Source organism: Mastigoproctus giganteus, chromosome 4, assembly GCF_048544385.1.
Source record: "Mastigoproctus giganteus isolate SK-2022 chromosome 4, ASM4854438v1, whole genome shotgun sequence".
Lineage (NCBI taxonomy): Eukaryota > Metazoa > Arthropoda > Arachnida > Uropygi > Thelyphonidae > Mastigoproctus > Mastigoproctus giganteus.
Window position 1 is genome coordinate 142073789 of NC_143578.1, and position 25966 is coordinate 142099754.

The 25966-nt window shown below is 37.8% G+C and overlaps 1 protein-coding gene across 1 annotated transcript in view; it reads right to left on the minus strand.

Moving 5' to 3' along the window:
- Positions 1-25966, minus strand: part of LOC150087103 (uncharacterized) — a 415820-nt gene that overhangs the window by 18076 nt on the left and 371778 nt on the right. Inside the window, exon 6 of the mRNA XM_090371812.1 lies at positions 19985-20133. Coding sequence (XP_090227938.1) covers positions 19985-20133 — 149 coding nt within the window. The remainder of the gene's footprint in view (positions 1-19984; positions 20134-25966) is intronic.

A 25966-nucleotide genomic window follows, 5' to 3' on the forward strand; every position in this document is an offset into this window, starting at 1 on the left:
CATGGCTGTTGATTTAAATCCTTTGTTTTCCCTTAATGCTTGTTCTACTTTTCTTGTGTTAAATCTTCTTATGTCCTCTCTGAGTCTCTTTCTAATGGCTTTGCATAACTCAGTATACTCAATTTTCTCCCTGTCAGTGTTTTTCTTGCTCTTCATTTGTCGTCTTCAGTTCATCATGACAAGTGTCGTTTCTTGACTAATTTTTTCTTCTTTGGATTTCTTTTTCCCTATAGGTTTCTTGGGCTTTATCACTTTCAGAAAGTTGTAATATTCCTCGTCGATATCTTGGTCCTGAGCAGTCTGCAGAAGGTCAAACTTGTTCTTAAGTTCCATTACATACTGCTTTTTCTCCTCCTCTGTTATCTCAAAGACCTTTGTATTATTTACTCGAGTCAGTTTTTTCCTTTCCTTTCCTACATCTATATCAAGTGTACATCTTACCATTCTGTGAACACTTCCAACATTTACCTTATTCAGGACGGTAACATCATTCACAATATATCTTCTGTTAGTGAGGATGAAGTCGATTTCATTAGTCGTTAATCCATTTGGACTCTTCCATGTCCACTTTCTGTTCACCCTTTTCTTGAAAAAAGTGTTCATTACTGACAGTCCTTGAGATTCTGCAAATTCCAAAAGTCTTTCACCTCTTTTATTTCTTTCACCAATTCCAAAATTTCCTATAGTTCCTCTTTCTGCGCTGTTTTGCCTTTTTCCAACCTTAGCATTGAATTCCCCCATAATAATAGTGTAGTGGGTTTTCTGCTCATCTAGAAGACTCTCAATTTCGGTGTACATTTCTTCAACCTCTTCTTCATCATGGCTCGATGTTGGTGCGTAAATTAGTATATTTCTAAGAGGTACAAACCTCTTATTTCTAAGAGGTTTGTACCTCTTAGAAATCCTGAGTATTAGTCTTGACACCCTTAGTGATGTACTTTTGAATTCCAAAATGTTGCTTTTTAAATCTTTATGGACCAGAAAACCAACTCCACCTTCACTCCTTTTATTGTTTCCATTGGTGTACACCACATTTCCACTTGATAAACTTATAAGTGATTCATTTCTTCTTCTTGTTTCAGCCAATCCGATGATATTCCAATTCACATTTTCTAATTCCTTTTCCGGCTCTAATATCCTGTCTTCACTGATGAGTGATCTTACGTTGTAACAGGCCAAGTTCAGTTTCTGTGCATGGCAGCCTGGTTGTACCCAGAGATTCTTAGCACCCTCTGCTTCCACTCTGATCCTCTCGCTGCCGTAAGAGGGAGAGTGAAAGCCGCTGGGGAGTGAGGGCCATTTGCTTTGTCGTGCTGTCATATGCTGGAGGGTTTGGTCTTTTCCTCTTCACGCTGACCAGGTGTCTTGAAGAGAACCACTCTACATGTTCGTTGCCACCTAAGTGACGTAACAGGGCTTACCATCGAGAAGGTGTGCATGAGTGGATTTTAGGTCGGCAGGCCAACCGGACTTCTCCTAAATCTTGTGCATTAGAAAGATATTGGATCCATCAGTGTTTTAGACTGAGTGCCTGATAACATACAGGATACCTGTTCCCCTCTAAGCCCCCTATAAATGCCTATACATGAAAGGTATAGGCATGTAACAGAAAGTCCACCATACTGAGTGCATTTCGTAGGAAGTCACGTCAATGTGCAGTTTCAAGCTGATTGTAAGAATTTTCTGAAGTACACCACATAAGTTGCTGGAATATGAAGTCTGATGACAATTCCAAGTTGCAGTTAAGGAGTATTTCTAACAAACAGCTGAAATAAGTGGGTGCAGAATTTAGTTAAGGTACTAAAGATATTATTATTGTTTTCAGTAGTGGTATATGATGCAAGAAAGCATAATTATACAGCATCAGCCATAAAAAAAAAAAAAAAAAAAAAAAAAATTTATGCACCTCATGCATTTTTCCACTCTGTCACGAGTCTCATCAGTTACTCTGACATCCATTTAGGCCAAAAACCTTGAACAGTATTTCTTATTTGATATGAAAAGCCTAATAGTTTCTATGGTTAATTCCACGAATACTTCCCATTTAGAATTTGCTGGTTTTAATAACATCAGTTGGTCTCACTGTATAGAATTTAAAACCTGTTTGAGATCATTGTAGTCAACTTTGCAAAAGCAAAAACCCTTCTCTTTACCCTTGATGTAGTTACATATTTAAGTAAATCCCAGATCAATATAATGTGATCACTGCCACCTAGTGGTTCCTTTATCTGCAGATTCTTAATGCATGAAGAATCACTGCTGTTAATCAGATCAAGAGTATTACTCCCTTTAGTTGCCTCCTGAACATGCTGCTGTAAAAAACAATCATGTAATAAATCACAAAAGTCTAGCTAGTGTGTGAATGACCAACCCACAAGTTCCAGTCTGTATCTAAGAAGTTAAAATCCCCCATTACAAGACAAAATGATTTACTAGCCCACTCTATTTCTCTGTACAACAGTTCACTGCATTCATCAGAATCATTGGGCCCATAACACACTCCTACTCTCAATTTTGCTTTCCCAGTGCTTATGTCACACCAAACTGACTCAACACTGCACTGTCCACATGTTAACTGGATGCACTTCCTTAGATTTTGTGTGTTTCTTAACTAACAGCATACCCCCTCCTCCCTTCCTGACCTGTCTGTCCTTTCTGTAAACATTGTACTCCCCAAATTCCCATTCTTCACTGCTTATATCAGTGTGACACCATGTCTCTGGTATTCCAACAGCACAACCCCCTCCTCCCTTTCTAGCCTTTCGGTACACATTGTACTCCCCAAATTCCAATTCTACTATTCCACTTCCGAGTTAATAACAATTATAGGAAGAACTTTTTGCAGTAACAGGTATTATTTCTCCAGGTTTGGAAAGAATTTCTTTCTCATCCTTGTTTCTTCCATGCTCAACAATCTTAATTACAATTAATATAAAATTTTAACTATTGTCAAGCTATTTGGATTATGTAAAATAATAAGAGAATCTTTATTGCCACAACAATAATAATAATAAGATGTACGAAACACAGTTTATGTTGCAACCTACTTGTCACGCCCACAGGCTTACACATTCCGGGATCATTGAATTTAAATTATAAATGAAAAGTTAAAGGTTATTTACAAACATAATATAAAAAGCAGATAATATTTAACCAGAAGAAAGGGGATTAAAAAACAAGCAATGAATGAAAAAGACAGTCATTCAATCATTCATTGCTTGAATGAATGAAAAAGACTGTCTCTTCAGGTTGAAATACACTTGTTGTTTAATAAAGTATATATATTAGAGCTTGTTAAATCGTTGGCATCACCACGCATCTTCATATTCCAAGAGCTGTAATCCAGCGAGGTTTGCGAGTCTGGAAAAAAACTGACAAGACATCACTAACACGACTGTGGAATTACGATGGTAACACTTGCTTTTCAAAGCACTTGTGGTACGCAGACTTGTGAAGGTTGGCATCGAGTTTGTAGAGCTGAGACAACTTCAGTAACTGATAGATACATTACACAATATATATCCAGACTACCTGAAGGCAACACAGTTCTAAATTTTGAGTTCAGTGAGGATTCCCTTCCTGTGCTTTTTTTTTTTTTTTTGTTGTTGATCACTCCTTGGAGGTTGCTGCTGATCGCTTGCAGTGAGGGTAGCATTTACTTTGGCAGGAATCTGTCAGTAAGTACTAGCCAGTTATGGTCTGCTAGCCGCTGTGCTGAAGACCGGAGTTATTGTTTGTTAGTTATTTGGTTTTTAGGAGCATCAGCAACTAAGGCTGTTTTGTTTGTTTGTTTGTTTGGTTTTTATTGGCGCATTAGCACCTAAGGCTATAATGCGCCAAACTCAGGTGATATGTAAAATATTTATGCAACTAAGGCCATATTGCTCTGGGGATATGACGGTGGTCATTCCCTGACCTTTCCACATCCTCCGTATTTGATGGTCACAGGCTTGAACCCCGGTCTAATCAAGAAGCATGTGCTACGCACTGCTGCTCCTGCCCACCTGGCTACGGAGGCGCTGAAGACCGGAGTAAGAGAGGGAATGTGCCAAGACAATAAGTAAGTAATAAGTAATCTATCTTATCATGTTTTTGGTTGTTAAAAATGTTTGTTTATATTACTAATGTAAATCCTCTCCATTCCAAATGTAAATCAATAATTTGTATCAATATTACCTTTGATAATGTCAGGCAATAACTGTAAAGAATGTTTTGTATTTGTTTGCACAATTGTCCACAGATTTATTAATTTTGAATTCCTAACTTTATAGTTTAAGTTAGTTATTTAAATAACATATAGAATAGAATCTTTATTGTATTATATGTGATCTGTATAAGTTGTATATCTCTATTTTCTATTTCAGGTCATTTTTATTGTACTAGATAACCGTTAAAAAAGAAAAAAAAAAAAAAGAGAGAAGTGGACAATATCAGAACACTTATGGTTCTCGTTCTTCTCTCTTTTTACCATTTGTTTCAATCCCCAGGGGTACAGGAACTGCTAGAACCCCCCCCCCTCCATTGTTACTGCATTTCCTCCCTTTGCTCCAGTAGGGCAAGATTTCATCCTACTTCAGGATGTCAGATTACAGAAGAAGTTCGCTCACCTCTACATGGTGACCAGAAGCAGTTTTCTTGGTAATCGATGCTTCCTGCTTTGTGACTAAGAGGTTGTACAACACTTGAACAGAACAAAACACAATATACAACAGACAATATTTTACTCACATTTGGCTTTTCCACAGAGCCTATAACAGGGGTGCTGAACCTAAGGCATGCGTGCCCAAAGGAGCATGCAGAATTCAGAGAGTCGCAAAAAATTTCAAATCTCGAACATCACTCCAGGAATCTATTTTGAGTTGTGATCCGCACACACCTCTTCTCTCTGCCAGGTATATAGTGATATTACACTATTCAGTAAATAGCTGTATTCATGCAGCGATCTGTTTCTGAACCAGCCTGCACTCCAACTGATGTTCTTTACAGATTTTCACATTTAAATGACTCCTGATGTAATGTTCGATAACGTAAAGGCATTTGAAATTAAGCTGGAAGTTTTTAAATGTGATGTTGACAGTGACAATTTGAAATATTTCCCAAACCTAAAAAGATACATCACTGATCTTGATACTGATGAGAAAACAGACCGTCAGAGCCTTCAAATGCTGTCTGAATGTCATTGAGTCAACTATCAAACAGTTTTCTTCAAGGTTTGTCAAGTTCACAGAATTGGAAGAAACTTTAAAATTCACTAAGTTTGCCGACAGTGTAAAACTAGCCGAACTAAACCTGAAAATGTTTCAGTGGATTGACCTGGATGATTTTGAGATGCAATTGATTGATTTTCAGAGCAGCTCAATTTGGAGGCAAAAATTTATCGATCTCACAGCTGGTTTAGAAAATACTAAAAGGGAACAATTAGTGATGGGATTAGCAAATAAAACTGCAGTAAATGAGGTAGTAAAAGTTTAGACTTCCATTCCTGAAACTTTTGTCTGTTTAAAAAATCTGGCAACTAACACTTTTCTCATCAATGTATTGTTGTGAGTCATTGTTCTCAGTGATGAACTTTGTTAAGTCTATTCACAGGAGTAGTCTTACGGAGTGCTGCATGCATAGCTCTAAAATTTACCAAGTATAAGCCTGATGCAAAGTACCTGTCATCAATGGTGCAGCAACAGAACTCTCACTGATGTTTCAATATTTAAAATATAAGAGAATTTTATCATTTTATATTAAATTTGTTCTGTAAGCTAAAAGTTCAATTTTTGTTATGAAGGATTTTATTTTAATACCTTTATCTCTGAAATACACTAAACCCCCACTTTCGCGGTATCTGTATTCGCGATTTCGCGTATTCGTGGTCGCTGATTTAATATGAAATGAAACCTAAAAAAATGTGAATTTTTAAGCGCCGTGAATATCTTCCGCCATAAAAAAACATGGGCGTGGCTAAAATTATCTTTCTCGGTCAAAACGCTCAGTGGGTGGGGGAGGAGAGGGGGTGACAAAATCGCAAGCGTGGATGTTTCTTGCTAATCCTTGTTCAGTATGTGTTATGCGCTTGTCATGGAAGGTTTCGTCGTTTGCTTTTAATTTATATGCTTACAAAAGTGATAAATCTACCGTTTTGCAGTGTAAAACAGACTTTTTTGAGTGTGTTAATGGAAGAAAGTGATTTTATTGTGGACAAGTTCTTTCTAACCGTACAAAAATATGGTTACGAATAATAAGAGAAATGGGAAAATATGAAAGAAGGTGATGACATTAGCGAATAAAATTGAGTTATTAGACAAAATTTCTAATGGTGAACGCGTCTCCTCAGTGGTAAAACATTATAAAATCAATGAGTCAACCGTACAATCAATCAAAAAATCGGAAGAAAAAATCCGCCGTAGTGTCCGTGAAAACGCGCTAATTGCTTCAAAAATTTGCTCTGTAACTCGTGATGTTAAATTAGAAAAAATGGAAAAGGCTTTAAATCTGTGGATAGAAGACCGAACTCAAAATAAAATTCCCTTAAGTTCACTCATCATTTGTGAAAATGCAAAACTCCTTTATCAACACTTTAGCGAAACTGGTGATAGCACGGGCGGGATAAGTTTTTTTAGCTAGCAAAGACGCTGGTTTGAAAGATTTGTTTGAAATTTCTAATAAATATTACATTTAATATTAAATTGTGTCTTATTTTCATTTCAATGCTATATGCTTGCATTTCACTATGTACCTAGTCATATTATGAAGGTACATATAATACATACAGAGACAAAATTTTAGACTAGTTTTTCTTATATATTTCATACTTTGGAATGGAACCCCTTTATTACTATGGGAGCCATAACTCAGTATTCGCAACATTTCTCAGGAACATAACCCCAGCGAATAGCGGGGGTTTACTGTATTGTCTTTTATTTCATTCTTTTTTTGGTTATGCTTTTGTCAATTAAAACATGTATGAGAAAAATAACAATACAGTAGAATGTCGATTATGTGAACTAATCGGGACCAAGGTTGGTTCAGTTAATCAAATGGTTCAGATAATCAAACATACATGAGAATACCCAGTTTATACGTAACAAAGTCTAATTAGGCCTACAGTTAAATTATTGTACGCAAGGTATTTTTAAATGTGAAGTATTATAAAAAATAATCGAGTTAGGAAATGGTTATAAATAATAACCAAAACGCTTTGAAGAAACAATGTATATTATATTTATTTTGAACTTATCTACTTGTTTTACATCAGTGGTTCCCAAACTACTGAGATCTACGGACCCTTTCAAAAATCAATAACGTTTACAAACCCCTTCAAAAAAACACTTTGTGGACCCCTATATACAGGGTGATTCACTACCAGTGGGGCAAATTTGCAGGAGATGTAGGGGGCACAAAGATGAATCGGAATCACATAGCATTGCAGGGTCCGAAATGCCTTCATCACGCAGTAGAGGACGTTGAACGGGAGGTCGCATGAACAGCGATCCCGCTGGAAGTCAGCATTTGCGAACCAGTTCCCGAGGCAGTACGATGGACGAGTATTCAAACGTTGAACTGGCCGACATGCACCTCGTGTATGGAGCTGCGGACTGTAACGGGCGTGCCGCTCTGCGCTTGTACCAGGAACGTTTCCCGCACAGGCATGCTCCTCCTCATACGATTTTCGCACGTGTGCACAGAAGGTTACGTGAAACTGGTTGTTTCACGAGAGGTACCATGAATCGAGAGCAAACGACGAGGACGCCAGACAATGAGGAGAATGTCCTACGGTCTTGCAGAAGGCAATCCGAGTATGAGTACTCGAGGGATAGGCCAACGATTGGGTATTTCCCAATCCACTGTATGGAGGATACTGTCAACAAACCAAATGAGTTCATACCATCTGCAACGCGTCCAATCATTGGAGCCTGCGGATTATCCACTCCGGAGGACTTTTGCTACTTGGTTTCTTCAACATAAACGGTTCGCAAATGCTGACTTCCAGCGGGATCGCTGTTCACGCGACCTCCCGTTCAATGTCTTCTACTGCATGACGAAGGCATTTCGGACCCTGCAATGCTATGTGATTCCGATTCGTCTTTGTGCCCTGTATAACATATGCATATGTTATAGGGTCGACAACCATTTCATGGACCCCCTGGAACTGGTCTACGGACCCCAGTTTGGGTGCTGTTTTACATGGTTTCAACTATAAACCACACCTTTTTTTTTTACATAAACAGAAATAAACAAATGCAAGTAATTGCACACAAATAAGAGAATCTTGGGAATGTTTATTTTTTAAAATATGTAATCTTGAATTTTTCTTTGAACCACGTGAGATTGTCTTTTTTTCACAGCGAGGTCTTTCATCCTCTTTAAATTGCATTCAGACTTACTCACACCATGCAACCACAGTTTCTAGCGCAGTGAAGGCATGACTGGGCCTTCAAATACATTAAGTGGCAAGAATAATATTTCAGCATAACAACCAGTGTACTAAAAGCAGATACTGTAATTTTTCAGAGTAGCAGCAGTGGTTCGGATAATCGACATTTCACTGTATTTTGAAAAATTCCGAGTGGCACGTGAGGTTAGTTTTTTAAAAGATTTTGTCAATTTTGGCATTCACACTTAAAAAGGTTTGCTATCCCTGGCCTATAACTTCACAGAGAATCATAGTGGAGTTTAACTGACATTCTTGGTGCTATCTAACATTAGACACAATATGTACATACACACAACACAATGTACTTTGAAGGGCTGTTTGTGAGAAAAGATCAAGTGTTGGGTGTGGTTAGGATTGTCAGGTATTCTGGTAGGAAAATGAACAATCTGTGCGATGTCATTAGTAACTGAATCAGCCTCATCATTCCAGCTGGCTTCAATTTTCTAAGAAATTACAAAACTGAAGCCAGTTAGAATTGTGAATATTAAAATTACAAAGGAAAATTACCCAACTGTTATGAAAGTTGGACTAGAGAAAGTAGAGTCTCAAAAAGAGGAAGTCAAAAAGTTCCAAGTAATTAGTGGAGTTGGCAGATCAATAGAGGCAACAGGCAAATTTGGCAGAATGGGATAGAGATTTAAAGTTAGAGAAGGTTCCAAATTATTACGTCTATGACAGAGAAAACCAACATTGAAATATGTTGAAGTACCAGCTTAGAAGCAAAAAGAATCATATAGCGAATAATTAGGGCAACTGAGATAAGTAGTGGTTGGGGCAACTCATAATTATCATTATTGCTCTTTTATTATTTCTTCCTGATTGTGGTTCCACCTCGTGACGGGTATTGCCACCGAGTACACAGGGTGGTGGTTGTTGTTATGTCTGGTGTTACTGGTGTTGGTCGAGGAACTCTCTGACTATCCTACAGGTGTTCAAGGTTGTGACTTTCTGGAGTTCCTTGTAGGTGTTCGCTGGGAGACCTATTGTGGCTAGGCTGTTATGTATGGTCTTTGGCACCATACTGGTGGTTGACACGATGAATGGGATGGTCAGGGCAAAGAGATGTGGCATATGCAACAAACTTATTGCATATGCCACATCTCTTTGATCTCCTGTCTAAGGTTCATGTACTTCCTGATTTTTCCCCATGGGTTTTCTGTAGGTTGTCAGTGTTGGGTACTGCTATGTCAATCAGATAGGTAGCCTTTTCCTTCTTGTCCACAAGGGGGTTTTTATTTATTTTTTTATTTATTACTCCAAAACAGCGGAAGCCTTACAGAGGAGGAATTTGACAGTAACCATTCTATTTACAATCTGTACACAATGTCAGGTATCAATATACAATTTCAAATATACAAGGTCAATTTACAACATATACAATGCATATCATACGTTACAAGCGATTTGCATTTGAGCAAAGCTGTGGTAACAGAGAAGTTTGTATTTCTAAGCATTTTGTTGTTTTTTCTTGATAGTTCACATTAAGTAGTTGCATTGATTGATTCTTATTGTTATCTCTATTTTTTTTTTTTTCCTAATTGTTATTTCTTATCTTTGTTCATTGAAAAAAAAAAAAAATTTTTTTTTTTTTTTTTTTTTTTTTGTTAAAGCTAAGTATACCTATCTTTATAGTATTATTATTGTTGTTATTATTAAATTAGTCATTTATTTTCATTCTCAATTAGTTTGATTGTAAAACCTTTGTAGCTCTTTTTTGATATTAATGTTTTCATTTAGTCAATCAATGTTGGTTTCATTAATGTTGGATATCAATGTTGGATTCATTCAGCAATTTTGTAGTTCTGTTGAAGTAATGGAATCTGAGTTGATCAGTTCTGAATGGCTCTTGTGCCAGCATATTTTGTCTTCTCAAGACTCGAGGACAGCTGAAGTTGATGAGGTAGAGCAGCTCGGGGGCATCCAACTTTCCAGCCACGAGATGCATCGGGAATTTGCAGTCTGCCGCAGCTCTTCTTTGGTAGAGCGGTACAATCCCGAAGTGAATTCACCATTCATCGTAGGATTTTGTGTTCAATTCCAACCTAGATTTTTATGAGCTATACAAACAGTCCCGACCAGTTTGTTTTTCGTTGGTGGCATTAGCATTAGCATTAGTAGAGGCATTTGATGCAAGAAAGCAAGCTTATGCAGCATCAGCCAAAAAAAAAAAAAAAAAAAAAAACCCACTTCCACTTCACCCCTCTGTTCGTTCAAAATACCTGTCCAGCTGAGCCTTAAACTTATTTAGGCTATCAACCTCCACCACAAGGGATGGCAGTCTGTTCCACCAACCAACCACCCGCTGGCTAAAGGCAAATTTCCGCATGTCTATCCTACATCTGTCTTTCCTCAATTTGAATTTATGCCCTCTCAGGTGATTTTTCTGAGCTAGAGGAAGAATCCCATCAGCATTGAGCATGCTTAACCCATTCAAGGCTTTATACACCTCTATCAGATCACCTCGCTGGTGCCTAGTCTCCAGACACTGTAATTTGCAAAACTTAAGCCTTTCTTCGTAAGAGCACCCCTTTGTTCCATTCACTAATCTTGTTGCCCTTCTCTGTACTCGTTCCAGCAGCTCTACATCCTTTTTGAAATGAGGCCTCCAGACATGTATACAGTACTCTAGGTGTGGTCTGACCATTGCCTTATACAATGGAATAATCACCTCCTTATCCCTGCTGGAAAAATTCCTGTATATCATTGACAATACTCCATGAGCTACTCTTGCAGCCCGTCTGCACTGCTCAGAGAACTTCATATCTGCCTGCACAATCACCCCCAAGTCCCTTTCATTCTCTACCACTGTCAGTGTAGTACCACAGAGTTGATACGTTGCTCTGGGGTTGCTGTTTCCCATGTGTAGTACTTTACATTTGTCAATGTTAAACTTCATTTGCCACCTCTCAGCCCATCTGCTCAACCTTTCCAGATCCTGTTGCAGCAGCATAGTGTCAGTAGTGTCCTTGACAACCCTGCCAACCTTTGTATCGTCTGCAAACTTGGACATTAAGCTTGATATACCATCATCAATATCATTTATAAATACAGAAAACAATAATGGACCCAACACTGAGCCCTGAGGGACTCCACTAATAACATTAGTCCACGATGAGCAGTGTCCATTGATTACCACTCTCTGTCTTCTCCCCCTCAACCACCTCCTTATCCATAGCAGCAATTTGCCTCAAATGCCACACTGCTCCAATTTGTGCAGCAGTCTTCCATGTGCAACAGTATCAAAAGCCTTTCTAAGATCCAAGTATATAATATCAAAGTTATTCCCTGCATCCAGTTCTTTTGTGACTGCATCATAGTATCCAATCAAATTGGTCAGGCAAGACTTCCCCTTAACAAAACCATGCTGTGTCTGAGCTATAGCTGAAGTCTTGTCTAAATGATCCTGCAGTGCTTCTTTAACCAGTGCCTCCATTAATTTTCCTGGAACCGAAGTTAAGCTCACAGGTCTATAATTACTTGTGTCAGCCTTTGATCCTCCTTTGTGAATTGGGGTCACATTTGCACATTTCCAGTCTATGGGTACCTCCCCTGAGTCCAAGGAAGCTCTCATAATTATGGCTAAGGGTTTGCTTACTTCCTTTGCTGCCTCCTTTAATATAACTGGATAGATCCCATCCACCCCGGGTGCCTTTCTTGTGTTTATCTTCAACAGTTTCTCCTCCACTTTACTCCCAGTTATTTCAAGATTCTGTAGCTTACTGCTAGAGTTGAATACACCTCTGGCATTCCCCTTGCTGAATAACTCCTCATGTGTGAATGTTGATGCAAAATATTCATTTAGTTTGTTAGCTACCTGAGCAGGATCATCAACAGTTCACCCATCAATATCAAGTGGACCAATCTGATTCATCCCCTTCCTTCTAGAGTTTACATAAGTAAAGAACTCTTTGCTGTTTTTCTTTGCATCCCTTGCCAAGGATTTCTCGTAATCTGCCTTCGCCTGCCTAACCTCCTTTGTAACTTGGTTGCATATCAACTTGTATCTATCATAGGCTTCTGTGTCATGTGTTAATTTGTAAGTATCCCATGCATTTTTCTTCTCTGCCATATGCCTCATTAGTTCATCTGACATCCATTTTGGCCTAAACCTTGAACAATATTTCTTAGTTGGTATGTAAAGCCTAGTAGCTTCCAAGATAAGTTCTTTGAATGCTTCCCATTTTGAATTTGCTGTTGGTAACATCATCAGTTGGTCCCACTGTATAGAATTTAAATACTGTCTCAGTCCATCGTAGTCGCTTTTACGGAAGCAATAACCCTTCCCTTTACCCCTAATGGTAGTTACCTCTTTCAGTAACTCCCACTTCAGCACACTGTGATCACTGCCACCTAGTGGTTCATTTATCTGCAGATTCTTAATGCATGAAGAATCACTGCTGATAATCAAATCAAGAGTATTACTCCCTCTAGTTGCCTCCCGAACATGCTGATGCAGAAAACAATCATCCAATAAATCCCCAAAAGCCCTGCTAGTGTGTGAGTAACCAGCCCCCAAATTCCAGTCAATATCTGGGAAATTAAAATCTCCCATTATAAGACTCTCTGATTTACTGGCCCACTCTATTTCCCTGTACAGTTCCCTATTATACTCATCAGAGTCATTAGGCCTATAGCACACTCCTACTCTCAAGTTTGATCTCCCAATGCTTATGTCACACCAAACTGACTCAACACTGCACTGTCCAGCAATGTCGACTGGCTTCACTTCCTTGGTTTTTATGTGTTTCTTAACTAATAGCATAACCCCTCCCCCCTTCCTATCCTGTCTATCCTTTCTGTAGACGTTGTACTCCCCAAATTGCAGTTCTGCATCCCTTATATGTGTGTGACACCACGTCTCTGATATCCCAACAATATCTGCCTTTGATGTTTTGAGCAATACCTCAAATTCATCAAATTTATTTACTAAACTCCTATCATTGGTGTACACGCAAGTATACCTGCACCTGTTTCTATTCTTAGCTACCCTAACACAACCCATGTGTTTACTTGTACCGCAATGGCTCCCAGCAGTCTCTGAAATACCATGCATCTTGTTTTTCAGGCTTCTGCTCATTCTAATAGAAGCAGTGCAAGAATCTCTTTCACCTCTGCCAGTGGCTACTGTCAATCTATTGGTCTTTGTCTCCCCCCAAGCTAGCAGTTTTCCGACCCACCTAACACTGCCTCGATAGCATCAGCAAATATTCTTGCAGCAAATATTCCTGAAATCGAAGCAGATTCTTTTAACCAGTCCAAGGGATTTGGAGGCCTTAGCTGTAGTTTTATTGACATGTGTGTTGAAGTTTCCCTTCTCAGAAAACCATACTCCCAAATCTGAAACCTCATGTATTCTCAATAGCTCATGATTATTAGCTTTATAGGGATAATTAATCTTGTGTTTTTTGTGATAGTCTGCGACAGACATGGTGCAGCATTTGTTTAAGTTTAGTGTTAGACTATTGTTTGTGATCCATCAGGTGATGGTGTCTAGTCCATTTTCCAGTGATTCACAGTCTTGTGCTGTTTTGATGGTTTTGTATATTTTCAAGTCATCTGCATATGAGAGAACTTTGTCAACATGTTGCATACAATCTTGTATGTCATTAATATATACAGCAAAGAGTAGTGGCCCCAGAGGAGAACCCTGTGGGACTCCCCTTTGTATATGGAAAGTGGAGGAGTATCTTCCTTCCAAATGAACTCTGCTTTTCCTGTTTTCAAGGAAGTTAGACATAAGTGATAAGGCATTACTTGATAAACCTATGTGCTTTAATTTGAGGCAAAGCAACTTGTGTGGTACGGAGTCAAAGGCTTTCTGTAGGTCCAGGTATTTAATGTCTATCTGATTGTTATTGTCAAGGCTAAGTTTTATGTAATGTTCTATGGAGAGTAGGTTAGTCACTGTTGATCTGCCGATTAGGAAGCCATGATGAATGTTAGTCTGGTCTGCTGTGTCTGGGTTATGTCTGGTCTGTCGTGCAGGTTAGTCCTATCCATTATTATGGCGCAGTCCTAGTACAGCTTGTGGGGTCTCTTGTACTGCCTGGGGTTCATACTTGTTGTACGGTACACTTTCTTCGATCAACTGGTATTTCTTTGCTAGCTTCTGATGTATTATCCTGTCTACCTGTCGTGTCTATGGACTAGAGAATCCACAGACACGTACCCACCCAGACTGTACCCAGTCTGGGTGATCACCTTGCATCCCACAGTGATGTGTTGGATCGTTTCTGAGGCTAGGTGCCATTGTCGACAAGTATCATTGAACACTCCAGGCTCCTTGGCGATGTATTTTCTATAGTTCCTAGTGTTGATTACTTGGTCTTAGATGGCAAGCATGAATTCTTCAGTCTCGGGGAAGAGCGTCCCGCTCGTGAGCCATGCATTGGAAGCAATTTGATCTATGTGAACTTGGTGGAGATCATTGTAGTGTCTGCCATGGAGTGTCTTCTCTGTCCATCTTTCTAGCTTCATTTGTACCTCCTGGTTGGGGTGGGACTCCTCGCTTAGGTTGAGTGGGGTATACCGCTTGTCTATCTTCCTTATGGCCTGGTGGAATGCTGCTATGTGTTTCTGGAAGTAATTCTTCAGGTTAACTATCGCTGTCTTCTGTTGCTCAATGAGGTCTATCAGGCCCCTTCCTCCTTCTTCCCGGGCAATTGCCAGTCTCTCCATGGAAGATTTCGGGTCGTGTTGGCGGCTCTTGGTCATCAATGTCCTTGTCTTTCTCATGATATCCTCCAGCAGGCTTCTGAGTCTCTGATAGTATTTTTCGGTCAGGCAGGACTTAATTTCCTTGTGCTGTAACTGCTGAGCCCGCATCATCCCCAAATATTTGTAGGCCTTTCCTTCTGCCGTGGCTTCAACTGTTTACCAGTCTGCAGCTGGTAGTTTTGGTTGACTAATTTTCCCTGATGCAATCCGTGGGTCTTGCATTTGTCTACACCAAATTCCATCCTGATATCATTGCTAAATTCTTCGGTGATCTGGAGTAGTTGCTGGAGGTGCTTCTCGGTTCCCGCGTAGAGCCTGATGTCATCCATGTACATCAGGTGGGTGACGATGTCAGGTTATTATTATTATTATTTGCCATATGGTGCAAGGAAGCTCAGGCTGCACCAGTCAAAACAAAAAAAAAAAATTCCCTATCGAGAGAGAGAGAAAGTAGAAAGGAATCACCAAGAAAGAGAAGAATGATGATATCCAGCTCAAGACCATGGGTGTGCCAAGCCCATACTCACCAGATGTGAGCACCTGGGGTGATTTCGGTTTCTATAAGAAAAAGTAAGTGGGACTTCACCGACTGTAAGTGGAAATAGACATCCCTGAGATTTGAATGATGGCTGTGTATATTTGTGAAATGTATAAGGAAGTGTTTCGGAGGTTCAGATTTTTTCGCAAATAAGTTTGTTCTATTAGTATAACTATTCATGATGTATTCAGTAGTAAAGTAAAATTAGAGGTGGGGGAAGTAATGAAATTTTGAATGTGGCACAACAAACACAACAAGAATAAAACCAGCTCAGTGATATAACATGAACCAACAAAGCCTCCTGTATACACCTACTCGGATTCCCTTCATTCACTACCTGGAAGAGTAGAGGCAGCAAGATTATAGTGATCTGGATGCCTCCTAGAAAGTTACCAATAAATTTGGTCAGTGGAATATTTTGCTACCGGCCTGTGAATGCCATTTTAGAACTGTACTCTTGATATGCAAGGAAGATTAGACCTTGCAATGGGTGCCTCCGTAGCCAAATGGGAAGGAGCAGCAGTACGTAGCACACGCTCCTTGATTAGACAGGGGTTCGAGCCCGTCACCACCAAATACGGAGGATGCAGAAAGGTCAGGGAATGACCACCGCATATCCCGGAGCAATATGGCCTTAGTTGCTAATGCTCCTAAAAACCAAATAACAAACAAACAAACAACAGACTTGCAATGATGCATTTCACAACCTCAAAAGACATTTGTACTGCATGATGGAAGAGTCGGGCTTGCTGGACCTTCGTTCTGGAGACTAAACATGGGTTTCACCATTTCAAGCTTCCTATTACAAAGTGAGAGATTTTGCAAGGCTCAAGGGATAGAATTTTTCTAAGCCTGGTCTGTGCTTGTTAACAGGAGAGAGTGGTACTGCATATTTGAGATTTACCTCCTAGCACTGCCTGGTAATATAGAGGGGTGGGAATCCTCTGTGTGGGGTGGACACCACACCTTGATCCCTGTTTATGTTGGTTCGCACCAGGGTGGTGAACCAACATAAGCAGGGATTCAGATCCCAGTGTAGTAGAAGGTCAAATCCAGTATACCAGTGCAGTATTTCAGTAACAGCCTCACCAATGAGGGTTCAAGAAAAGGATTTGGTTGTTGCAGAATAACTGGCTTTCACTGAAATTTGGTCCTCTTGACTCACAAATGTCCATGTAGTGAGCTCTTACTTGTGATATCTGAGAGAATTCTGACAAGCTTCAAGAAGTACAGAGCAAAGACTATCACCTTGATAGCATCAGCAAATATTCTTGTCCCCATTCTTGACTCACAAAAAAAAAAAAAAGTCTTGCCTGTTAATAAGCACAAACTACACTAAGAAAATTTCTACCCCATCCTATTGTGTCCTAGCAAAATTGCAGATACTTTCAAATTTAATTCTAACGTGACTTTTTATCATCATTGTCCCGCATTTGTTAAGTAAATTCTCAGATTTATTTTTTAATATCACTAGTATCATTGATACCCATGATATTAAGAATATATCTGAGTAGTCATCTTTGTAGCAAAGTTAATTTTATATTGTTACACGAACCTCTTTGTGCAACTAAATGAGACCTCATAAGCAGAAAAGGATGAGGTGGCATTGAATGTTTCAGCTAATGCCTCTGCAATGTTGGAGAAGAAGTGTCTTTTCCTTCCTAAAACAAGATTAGGGAAGACGTTTTCTTCCCTAATCTTGTTTCACGTTCCACAAAAGGTGCAGATCTTTCTTCAGGTTATTTTGGGGTCACTGTTCTGCAGATGGCAGAAGTAATTCTAATCCATGCATCCTCTTTTACCTTCCTACATATTCGCTGACCTTCAGCTTGTGAATTGTTTCTAGCTTATAAGATTCTCCATTGTAGAATTTCAGCAAAAAATGTTCCATGCTTTATTTTGCTTCCTTTTGGCAACAAAGCAATCTCTTGTCCACCAACCATTATATTATTTGGCACTGCAGTGGCAGCAACTTCAAGTAGCTGTTCTACTATATGTATAGTGGCATTATTAGTAGAATTACTAAGGATTAATTTGCTATCAAATTGGATTATATTAGAAAATTTTGGCTAGGTGAAAATTCCATGTAATTCGTTGGTTACAGGCAGAGTTTGTATCAGCCTGTATTTTGCAATTATAGGAAAGTGATCGCTGTTGTGAAGGTCACTTAAATACACTGCACTAAATGGACAACATATGGACAGGTCCAGAGAACTAGATCCTGTAAGGTAAATATACGTATGTGCACCTGTATTCAATAATGTTATATTATAACCCGTATCTGACTATAACGCTGTCACAGATCACTATAACACTCTTTTACAGATTGCATTTTTGGCATATTTAACGAAATCGTTTCATTTGATGGAGTCGATAGCTTGAAAATGAATAGCAAAACAGCATTAAAACGTTTCCCACACCGACTTGAGAAATTTTCCCACACTCAGTGAAATTTTCTCGCACGCTAATTTAATTGCAGTACAGTCACTTGTTACGTAGTTCCAAGATCAACATTTTAAAAAATGATCATGTATATTGCTTGTAATATTTGCGTTATATGCATTTATCCGAAGTCTAGTTATCACTCAGTACAGTATTAGACATCGTACGTAACGGACAGTTTACTTGAACATTGTATCGTAATTAATGCAACCAACACAGTTACATTTTAGAAGATTTAATAATGGCTGATAAGAATGAAAAAGCAACGTCTGAGCGCAGTACGAAGACTATAAATGTAAGAAAAAGACTGAATTTGAAAATTAAATTAGACGTTTTGAAGCAAATCGATTCCCGTCAACGACAAGCGGATGTGTGCCATAATTTAGGCCTTGCAAGTTTAAGTGTAAGAACAATTATAAAAAAATAAAGAATTAATTTTAGCAGTGGGAAAGATAGCTGTTCCACTGCAAGCAACTAGGGCTAGGCCGGCTATTAGGATTAAAATGGAAAAGACTTTAACTAATTTTATTGAAGATAATGTCCAATGCAGAATTCAGTTAAGTTAAATGTTAAAAGTTAAAAATTAAGCTAAGCTATACATACGATCTAGTTAAATGTTATTAAAAAAAAAAAAAGAGAGAGAGAGAGAAAGAGAGATTAGCCAATATGATGATCTGAAGAAAACTCATGTAAAAAAAAAAAAAAAATGTGGAACCATTTAAAACTGGTAAGGGCTGGTTGAATAGATTTAAAATCTAGGGAGAAGCCGCAAGTGCAGATCAAGGAGCCGAAACTTTCAAAAAAGAATTTGTTAAAATTATTGAAGAAGGATTTTGTGTGTTATACTTCTCAACAAGTTTATAACATAGATGAAGCAGGACTTTTGTGGAAACAAATGCCTAAAAGAAGTTTCATATTGAAAGAAACAAAAAACATTCCAGGTTTCAAAGCGGCGAAGGATCAGGTGACTTTATTGTTGGGTGGTAATGCTGCGGTGGGGATTTAAAATTAATACCCCTTTTAGTTTATTTAGAAGAGGGCCAAAGTTAAACCCAAAATTGACACATTTTTCATGATTAAATTCATCAATTAAATTAAATCAATTAAAACCAATTTAGATCAAAATTCATGATTATGAATTCATGATTTTAATTCATGATTTTAATTGGAATTTTAAGTTTAATTCTGATACGTAAATAGTTACCACATAATTATATAATTATGTACGTATGTAATGCAGAATATTTTATATGTACAAATATTTGAATATTAAATATTTTGACCGACATTTGTGCATCTTTTCACTACCATTTATTACTGATTAGGAAATATCCTATGGCACCGACCGCAACTTACAAATACATGTTACCTTGTGGGAATGTGGAGCTCGTTTAGCACGGATTCACTTAGCACTCTGTTTTTCTGGAACGAATCAACAGCGTTAAGCGATATTCTGTAAATAATTTGTAAATAAAACAAATATTCTGAAAGATATCATGTTAACATGGACCATGCAGAATGACAAAAGAGTAAGCACTTTATATACTAGATATATAAACATAAGAGTCAAGAGAATGTCACCATGTTCCACATTGTTTGTTCTATCAAATTTGTTCAAGTAGTAATGAAAAACAGCTTGGTGTTGTAGAGTGGCACATTATTGTAAACAAACATGTTTATTATGAATCTATACTTCCTGATAATGTACCGAATGTTATACCACTTATAGAATTATATTCCTCTGACAGTCAACATCAGATATAATAGAGGAGTCTTCCAATAATTAGTTCTTAGTAAAAATTAAAGAAACATGAATAGGAACATATTACTTCTTGTTATATGATAATAAACTGTTGAAATACCTTTGTCTTATCAATTGGAGAATTAAGGTCTCTGACCATTATTCCACCTGCTAGGCATTCACTAACTGCACCCATGTGTTTCATGATATGCTGCATAGCGGCTTCAGTTTCTTCTAGTCTTTTTTTCAACTGATAAATTTCATAATCTTCTGTTTGAAAAGAAAAAATTAAAAGAAAAGTTGAAGAAAATATCACTTTACTTTTGTATATTTAGATGATTATAATTATATACTTCCTGTAAGTTTAACTGTTAGGTCAATGAAAGGTTGTCACAAACAATTTCAAGATTTCCAAATTAGAAAATAATAAATATTGTACTGTAAAAGAATAATAAATATATAATAGCTATATTCGTGTGAGCTATTAAAATATTTAAATATATAGTAAATACTACTATATACTTGAATTACCAAAATAGCAGAAATCAAAGAAATCATCAAGATGAATTCCAGAATCCCAAGATGCTGAAGCTAAACAAGAATTATATATTAATTTCTACTGAAATAAGAAATTATGTGGGGGGGGGGGGCTTTTATAACTAATTTGGAAAAAAAAGTTTAATTGGTTAGGAAGCATTATCCAATAGATTTGCGGGAAAAATTTAAAATGGAGAGTTGGATGACAAAATTTGTTTTTGCATACAGCCCAGCTGAAGGCCCAATAAATGATGAAACAGAAGAAAGTTCTAATACCTTAGACAGTGCAGTACAAGCAAATGATAAAGAAAGGAATAGTATTAGTTAAGGATTTTAAACAGCAGAGAAGAAAATAACAATTACATCTACTGAAATACATTAGAAAAATTTGGAAAGAATCGAAATAGGAAGTATTTTGTCCTATTGCAGCCAAAATACTTGTGGGGTGATACTTCTCACATGATATAACAGTCGGTTACTCTAGATATCATTGATAGATCACATATTAAATTCATTTTGAGTTAACTTTGATATGAAGAGGATACTGTGTCGATGATGATTAAGAAAAAACATTCTTTAACATTTGTAGGACATAAATAATTTCTTTATGCCTTTAAAATCTATCAAAATTTTATAGATTTTAAAGGTTATGTTTTCATTTCTTTGGATAAATAAATCATTGTTTAAGTATAAACTATTGTTTTGTTGACCTTTACTTAACATTACTATAGTCAAATTTCATTGTTGAGAAAGTAAGCTCTGTTTTTAACATTACGTCTATGGGAAATAAATTCCCACTTTACGAGCATGCACCAGGAACAAATTAACTTGTAAAGTCGGGAACTACCTGTATACAAAAGAAAAGAAAGATTTGAGGAATCACAGTAAAAACATGATTGTGGGACATTTGCTCATGCAAAAGTTCTAAAATTTCACATTTTCATTACAGCCTGATATTACAAAAAAGAGACCATGGATGCTCAGGTGTAAACAGCAAGGAGAGATTAAACAAAATGCGTGTTTAAATCTGGTTAACAACTTGTAACTGAGAAACAAAATGTAAATTTTGCTGTTAACTGAAACCAACCCACAAGCTTAATATAATACAAATATCCAAATAAACATTAACCTAGAATAAAATGTATGAAAAAAAATTCTCAGGCAGCAGTTTTGCAGTTACTGCAGTCTTTTGTCTTTGTGCTTCCTGAGTGAATTCAAGTTCCTGCATGTTTCATTATTTTCTTCTTTTTAATTTTGCAGTTTCTTTAAAAATTTTATTGTGATTTAATTGCTTAGCAGCAAGTATCAAATTAGCACTCAATTATTTCTTTCTATTACTATTGGAGCAAAATATCTGACATTGTCATGTGATATTTCAGATATGAAGTTTTCTGAGCAATGCAGACAGGCTGTCAGAGCAGGGCATGGGGTACTGTCAACGATATACACAAATTTTGCTAGCAGGGAAAAAGGTGGTGATTATCCCTTTGTATAAGGCAATGGTCAGGCCACGGCTTGAGTACTGTGTACAGGTCTGGAGGCCTCATTTTAGGAAGGATATAGAGTTGCTTGAGCATGTACAGAGAAGGGCAACAAGATTAGTGAGGGGAACGAAGGGTCCTCTTACCAAGAAAGGCGGCTTCTTCTTCCAGTCACATAGCTCCCTGAGGAGCTGTTGTGGCCACCAACAAATTCCCCCAACTGCATCAATCATGTGCTCTATGAGCAGCATTGCAAAGTGTCATGCCCAGAAGTTCACTGATCCTGTCCTTACACCTAGTTGCAGGTCTTCCTCTGCACCTCTTCCCCTAGATTTTAACTTACATTATATTCTTTGACAGAAAGTTTTCCCTTCTTACTATATGACCAAAAAACTTTTTTCAGATTCCATCCTTCACATCCATAAGTGGCAACTGGAAAAATTAAAGAATCAATGATTCTCAGTTTCACCTTTAGGGGCAGATCTTGATCTCTCCATAATTTTGTCAGATCAGTGACCAACGTTTTAGCAATTGCCTGTCATCTCTTTATATCGTTTGAGCAGTCACTGTTTTTATTTATTCTTAAGTAATCTAAGACCCTAAGTAATCAAATTCATCAACTTCTTTGATATCTTGCCTATTAATCTTCACTTTACTGGAACTGAGATTATCACCAATCATAATTTTAGTTTTACACACATTCAAACACAATCCTTTTTTCTTACTTGCTTCACATACTCTCCTCAGAGTTTCTTTAAGATGACCCTTAGAACTGCAAATGAGCACAGTATCATCTACACGAGGTTGTTTATCTTCAGTCCTGATGCGTCTCTAAATCTTCCAAAGTTTCATGCATGATATCTTCAGCATAAAGATTAAAAGAGTGAGGTGACAAAATACAGCCCTGCATGACACCGTTACTTATTGCGTGTGTTATGGAGGTTTAATGGCACACAAGCTTCTAGGGCTACAGCCCACCTATTCATTATTAAATGTTAAAAAACAAAATTCAATTGTAACCGTTACCTATTGTGAAAAAGTCCACGTTTCCTATGTTGGTTCTCATAGTTCCTTCCTGTTCCTGGTACAGTAGCTTAATCAGCTGAATTATGTGGATTGGGAAACCCATATTAGTCATTGTTTCCCATAATTTCTCATGCTGAACACAATCAAATGCTTTTGCATAATCTATAAAACACAAAACGACTGGAACATTCAATTCTTTGCATTTTTCAATAATAAGCCGTAGACTTAAGATCTAATCTCTGGTTCCTTTGCCCCTTCTGAAACCTTCTTGCTCTCCTGGTGTTTCTTCTTCAAGTTTTCTTGAGATTCTGTCTTGAGAATCTGCAGATAAATGAACCACTAGGTGGCAGTGATCACAGTGTGTTGAAGTGGGATTTACTCAAGGAGGTAACTACCATCAGAGGTAAAGGGAAGGGTTTTTGTTTTCGTAAAGGCGACTATGATGGTCTGAGACAGTATTTAAATTCTATACAGTGGGACCAACTGATGATGTTACCAACAGCAAACTCAAAATGGGAAGCATTCAAGGAACTAATCTTGGAGGCTACCAGGCTTTACATACCAACTAAGAAATATTGTTCAAGGTTTAGGCCTAAATGGTTGTCAGATGAACTAATGAGACATGTGGCAGAGAAGAAAAATGCATGGGATACATACAAATTAATGGGTGACATGGAAGCCTATGATAGATATAAGTTGGTCTGTAACCAAGTCACAAAGGAGATTAGGCAGGCAAAGGCAGATTACGAAAAATCCTTGGCAAAGGATGCAAAGAAAAACAGAAAAGAGTTCTTTACCTATTTAAACTCAAGAAGGAAAGGGATGAATCAGATTGGTCCACTGGATATTGATGGTTCAACAGTTGAGGATCCTGCTCAAGTGGCTAACAATCTAAACGAGTATTTTGCATCTACATTCACGCATGAGGGGTTATTCAGGAAGGAGAATGATGTAGGTAAAGTAAACATTGGCAGTGAGCTGGATGATTTTGTAATAACTGAGAGGAAAGTGGAGGAGAGATTGTTGAGGATAAACATAAAAAAGGCACCTGGGGTGGATGGGATCTATCCAGTTATATTAAAGGACGCAGCAAAGGAAGTAAGCAAACCCCTAGCCATAATTATGAGAGCTTCTTTGGACTCAGGGGAGGTACCCATAGACTGGAGATGTGGAAATGTAACCCCAATTCACAAAGGAGGATCAAAGGCTGACACAAGTAATTATAGACTTGTTAATTTAACTTCTGTTCCATGTAAATTAATGGAGGCACTGGTTAAAGAAGCACTGCAGGATCATCTAGACAAGAATTCAGTTATAGCTCAGACGCAGCATGGTTTTGTTAAGGGCAGGTCTTGCCTGACCAATTTGATTGGATACTATGATGTAGTCACAAAAGAACTGGATGCAGGGAATAACTTTGATATTATATATTTGGATCTTAGAAAGGCTTTTGATACTGTTGCACATGGAAGACTGCTGCACAAATTGGAGCAGTGTGGCACTGGAGGCAAATTGCTGCTATGGATAAGGGGATGGTTGAGTGGCAGAAGACAGAGAGTGGTAATCAATGGACACTGCTCAACGTGGACTAATGTTATTAGTGGAGTTCCTCAGGGTTCAGTGTTGGGTCCGTTGTTGTTTTTGGTGTTTATGAATGATATTGATGATGGGGTATCAAGTTTAATGTCCAAGTTTGCAGATGATACAAAGATTGGCAAGGTTGTTAAGGACACTACTGACGCTATGCTGCTGCAACAGGATCTGGAAAGGTTGAACAGATGGGCTGAGAGGTGACAAATGAAGTTTAACATTGACAAATGTAAAGTACAGTCTGTCCTCGTATAGCACGATAGTTGCGTTCCTAGAAATCCTCGTGCAATGCAAAATCGTGCAATATAAACAACAGGCCCTATGGGAAAAGTAGGGTTAGGTGCCGGCCACCCAAGATTGAACACACATTTGGAACCAAAACATTACCAAACACAATAAATAATCGGGTAATTTTAATCGTTATAAAATACTTACGTATTTTATAACGATTAAAATACGTAATAAAAATATTATATTATAATAAAGTATTTTTAGTATTTTTTACGAATAAAATACGTATTTTATTCGTAAAAAAATTATTATATTAAATAAAATAGTCGTAATAAAATACTTACGTATTTTATAATACGTAAGTACTGTATAAATTATAATACGTAAATCGTAATAAAATATTGGTAATGCTTTTGCTTCTATCGTAAGCAAACTTGCTTTTTGTCTGATTTTCTATCCAAAGAGATGACAGCCATTCCATCTCTTCCAATTCTGTGTGTCTTAATCTAATGGATTTTAATTACACTTTGAGTTGTTCCCGCTATGAAAGTTGTTTTTATTATCTCAGCGTTCTTTGTAATTCTCGGCGTTGCCGAATTTAGGTCTGTAGCACGTGCAATATCACATGGTCTTTCATTTCGCTCAAAGCGTTTCACAATTTCATATTTTTTCTCTATCGACAGAAGCGGACTGGCCATAAGCCTTACGGGGGAAACCACGGTGGGCCGGAGGCCGGTGTGATTTGGCCATAAACCGTAGTATGAGGCCACTATAAATTTTCCCGGGTAAGAATTTTTGATCCAGTCCGCCTCTGTTTATCGATATTGCTTTTTTTTTTCTCTCTGAATCTGCAGTGTCATAGCCAGGACGCTTCCTTTTCACACCTTTTAAGTATTTTACTATTTTTAGGGAATAAAGCACAATTACAAAACGAGGAGGCACGCTTGATACACATAAACAAAGCTGCGCGCGTGTAGCAACTGAATAAATAACACCCTAAAGGCCGAGATACACTATTAATTAACACCTTGCATTTTACTAAAGCACATTTTTGGAGGTTACTACCATAAAACAATAAAAACAATTTGCAGTTGCGTTTCTGCTAGTGGAACCTGTTATAAACTGGTAGTAAACTGCATCTAATTGCATTTGCGATTATATCGATAGCTGGAATTGTGTTGGTTTTTACGTTATTTGGTGAAATGTGTTTCCCCTTCACTGATATAAAACATATAAAT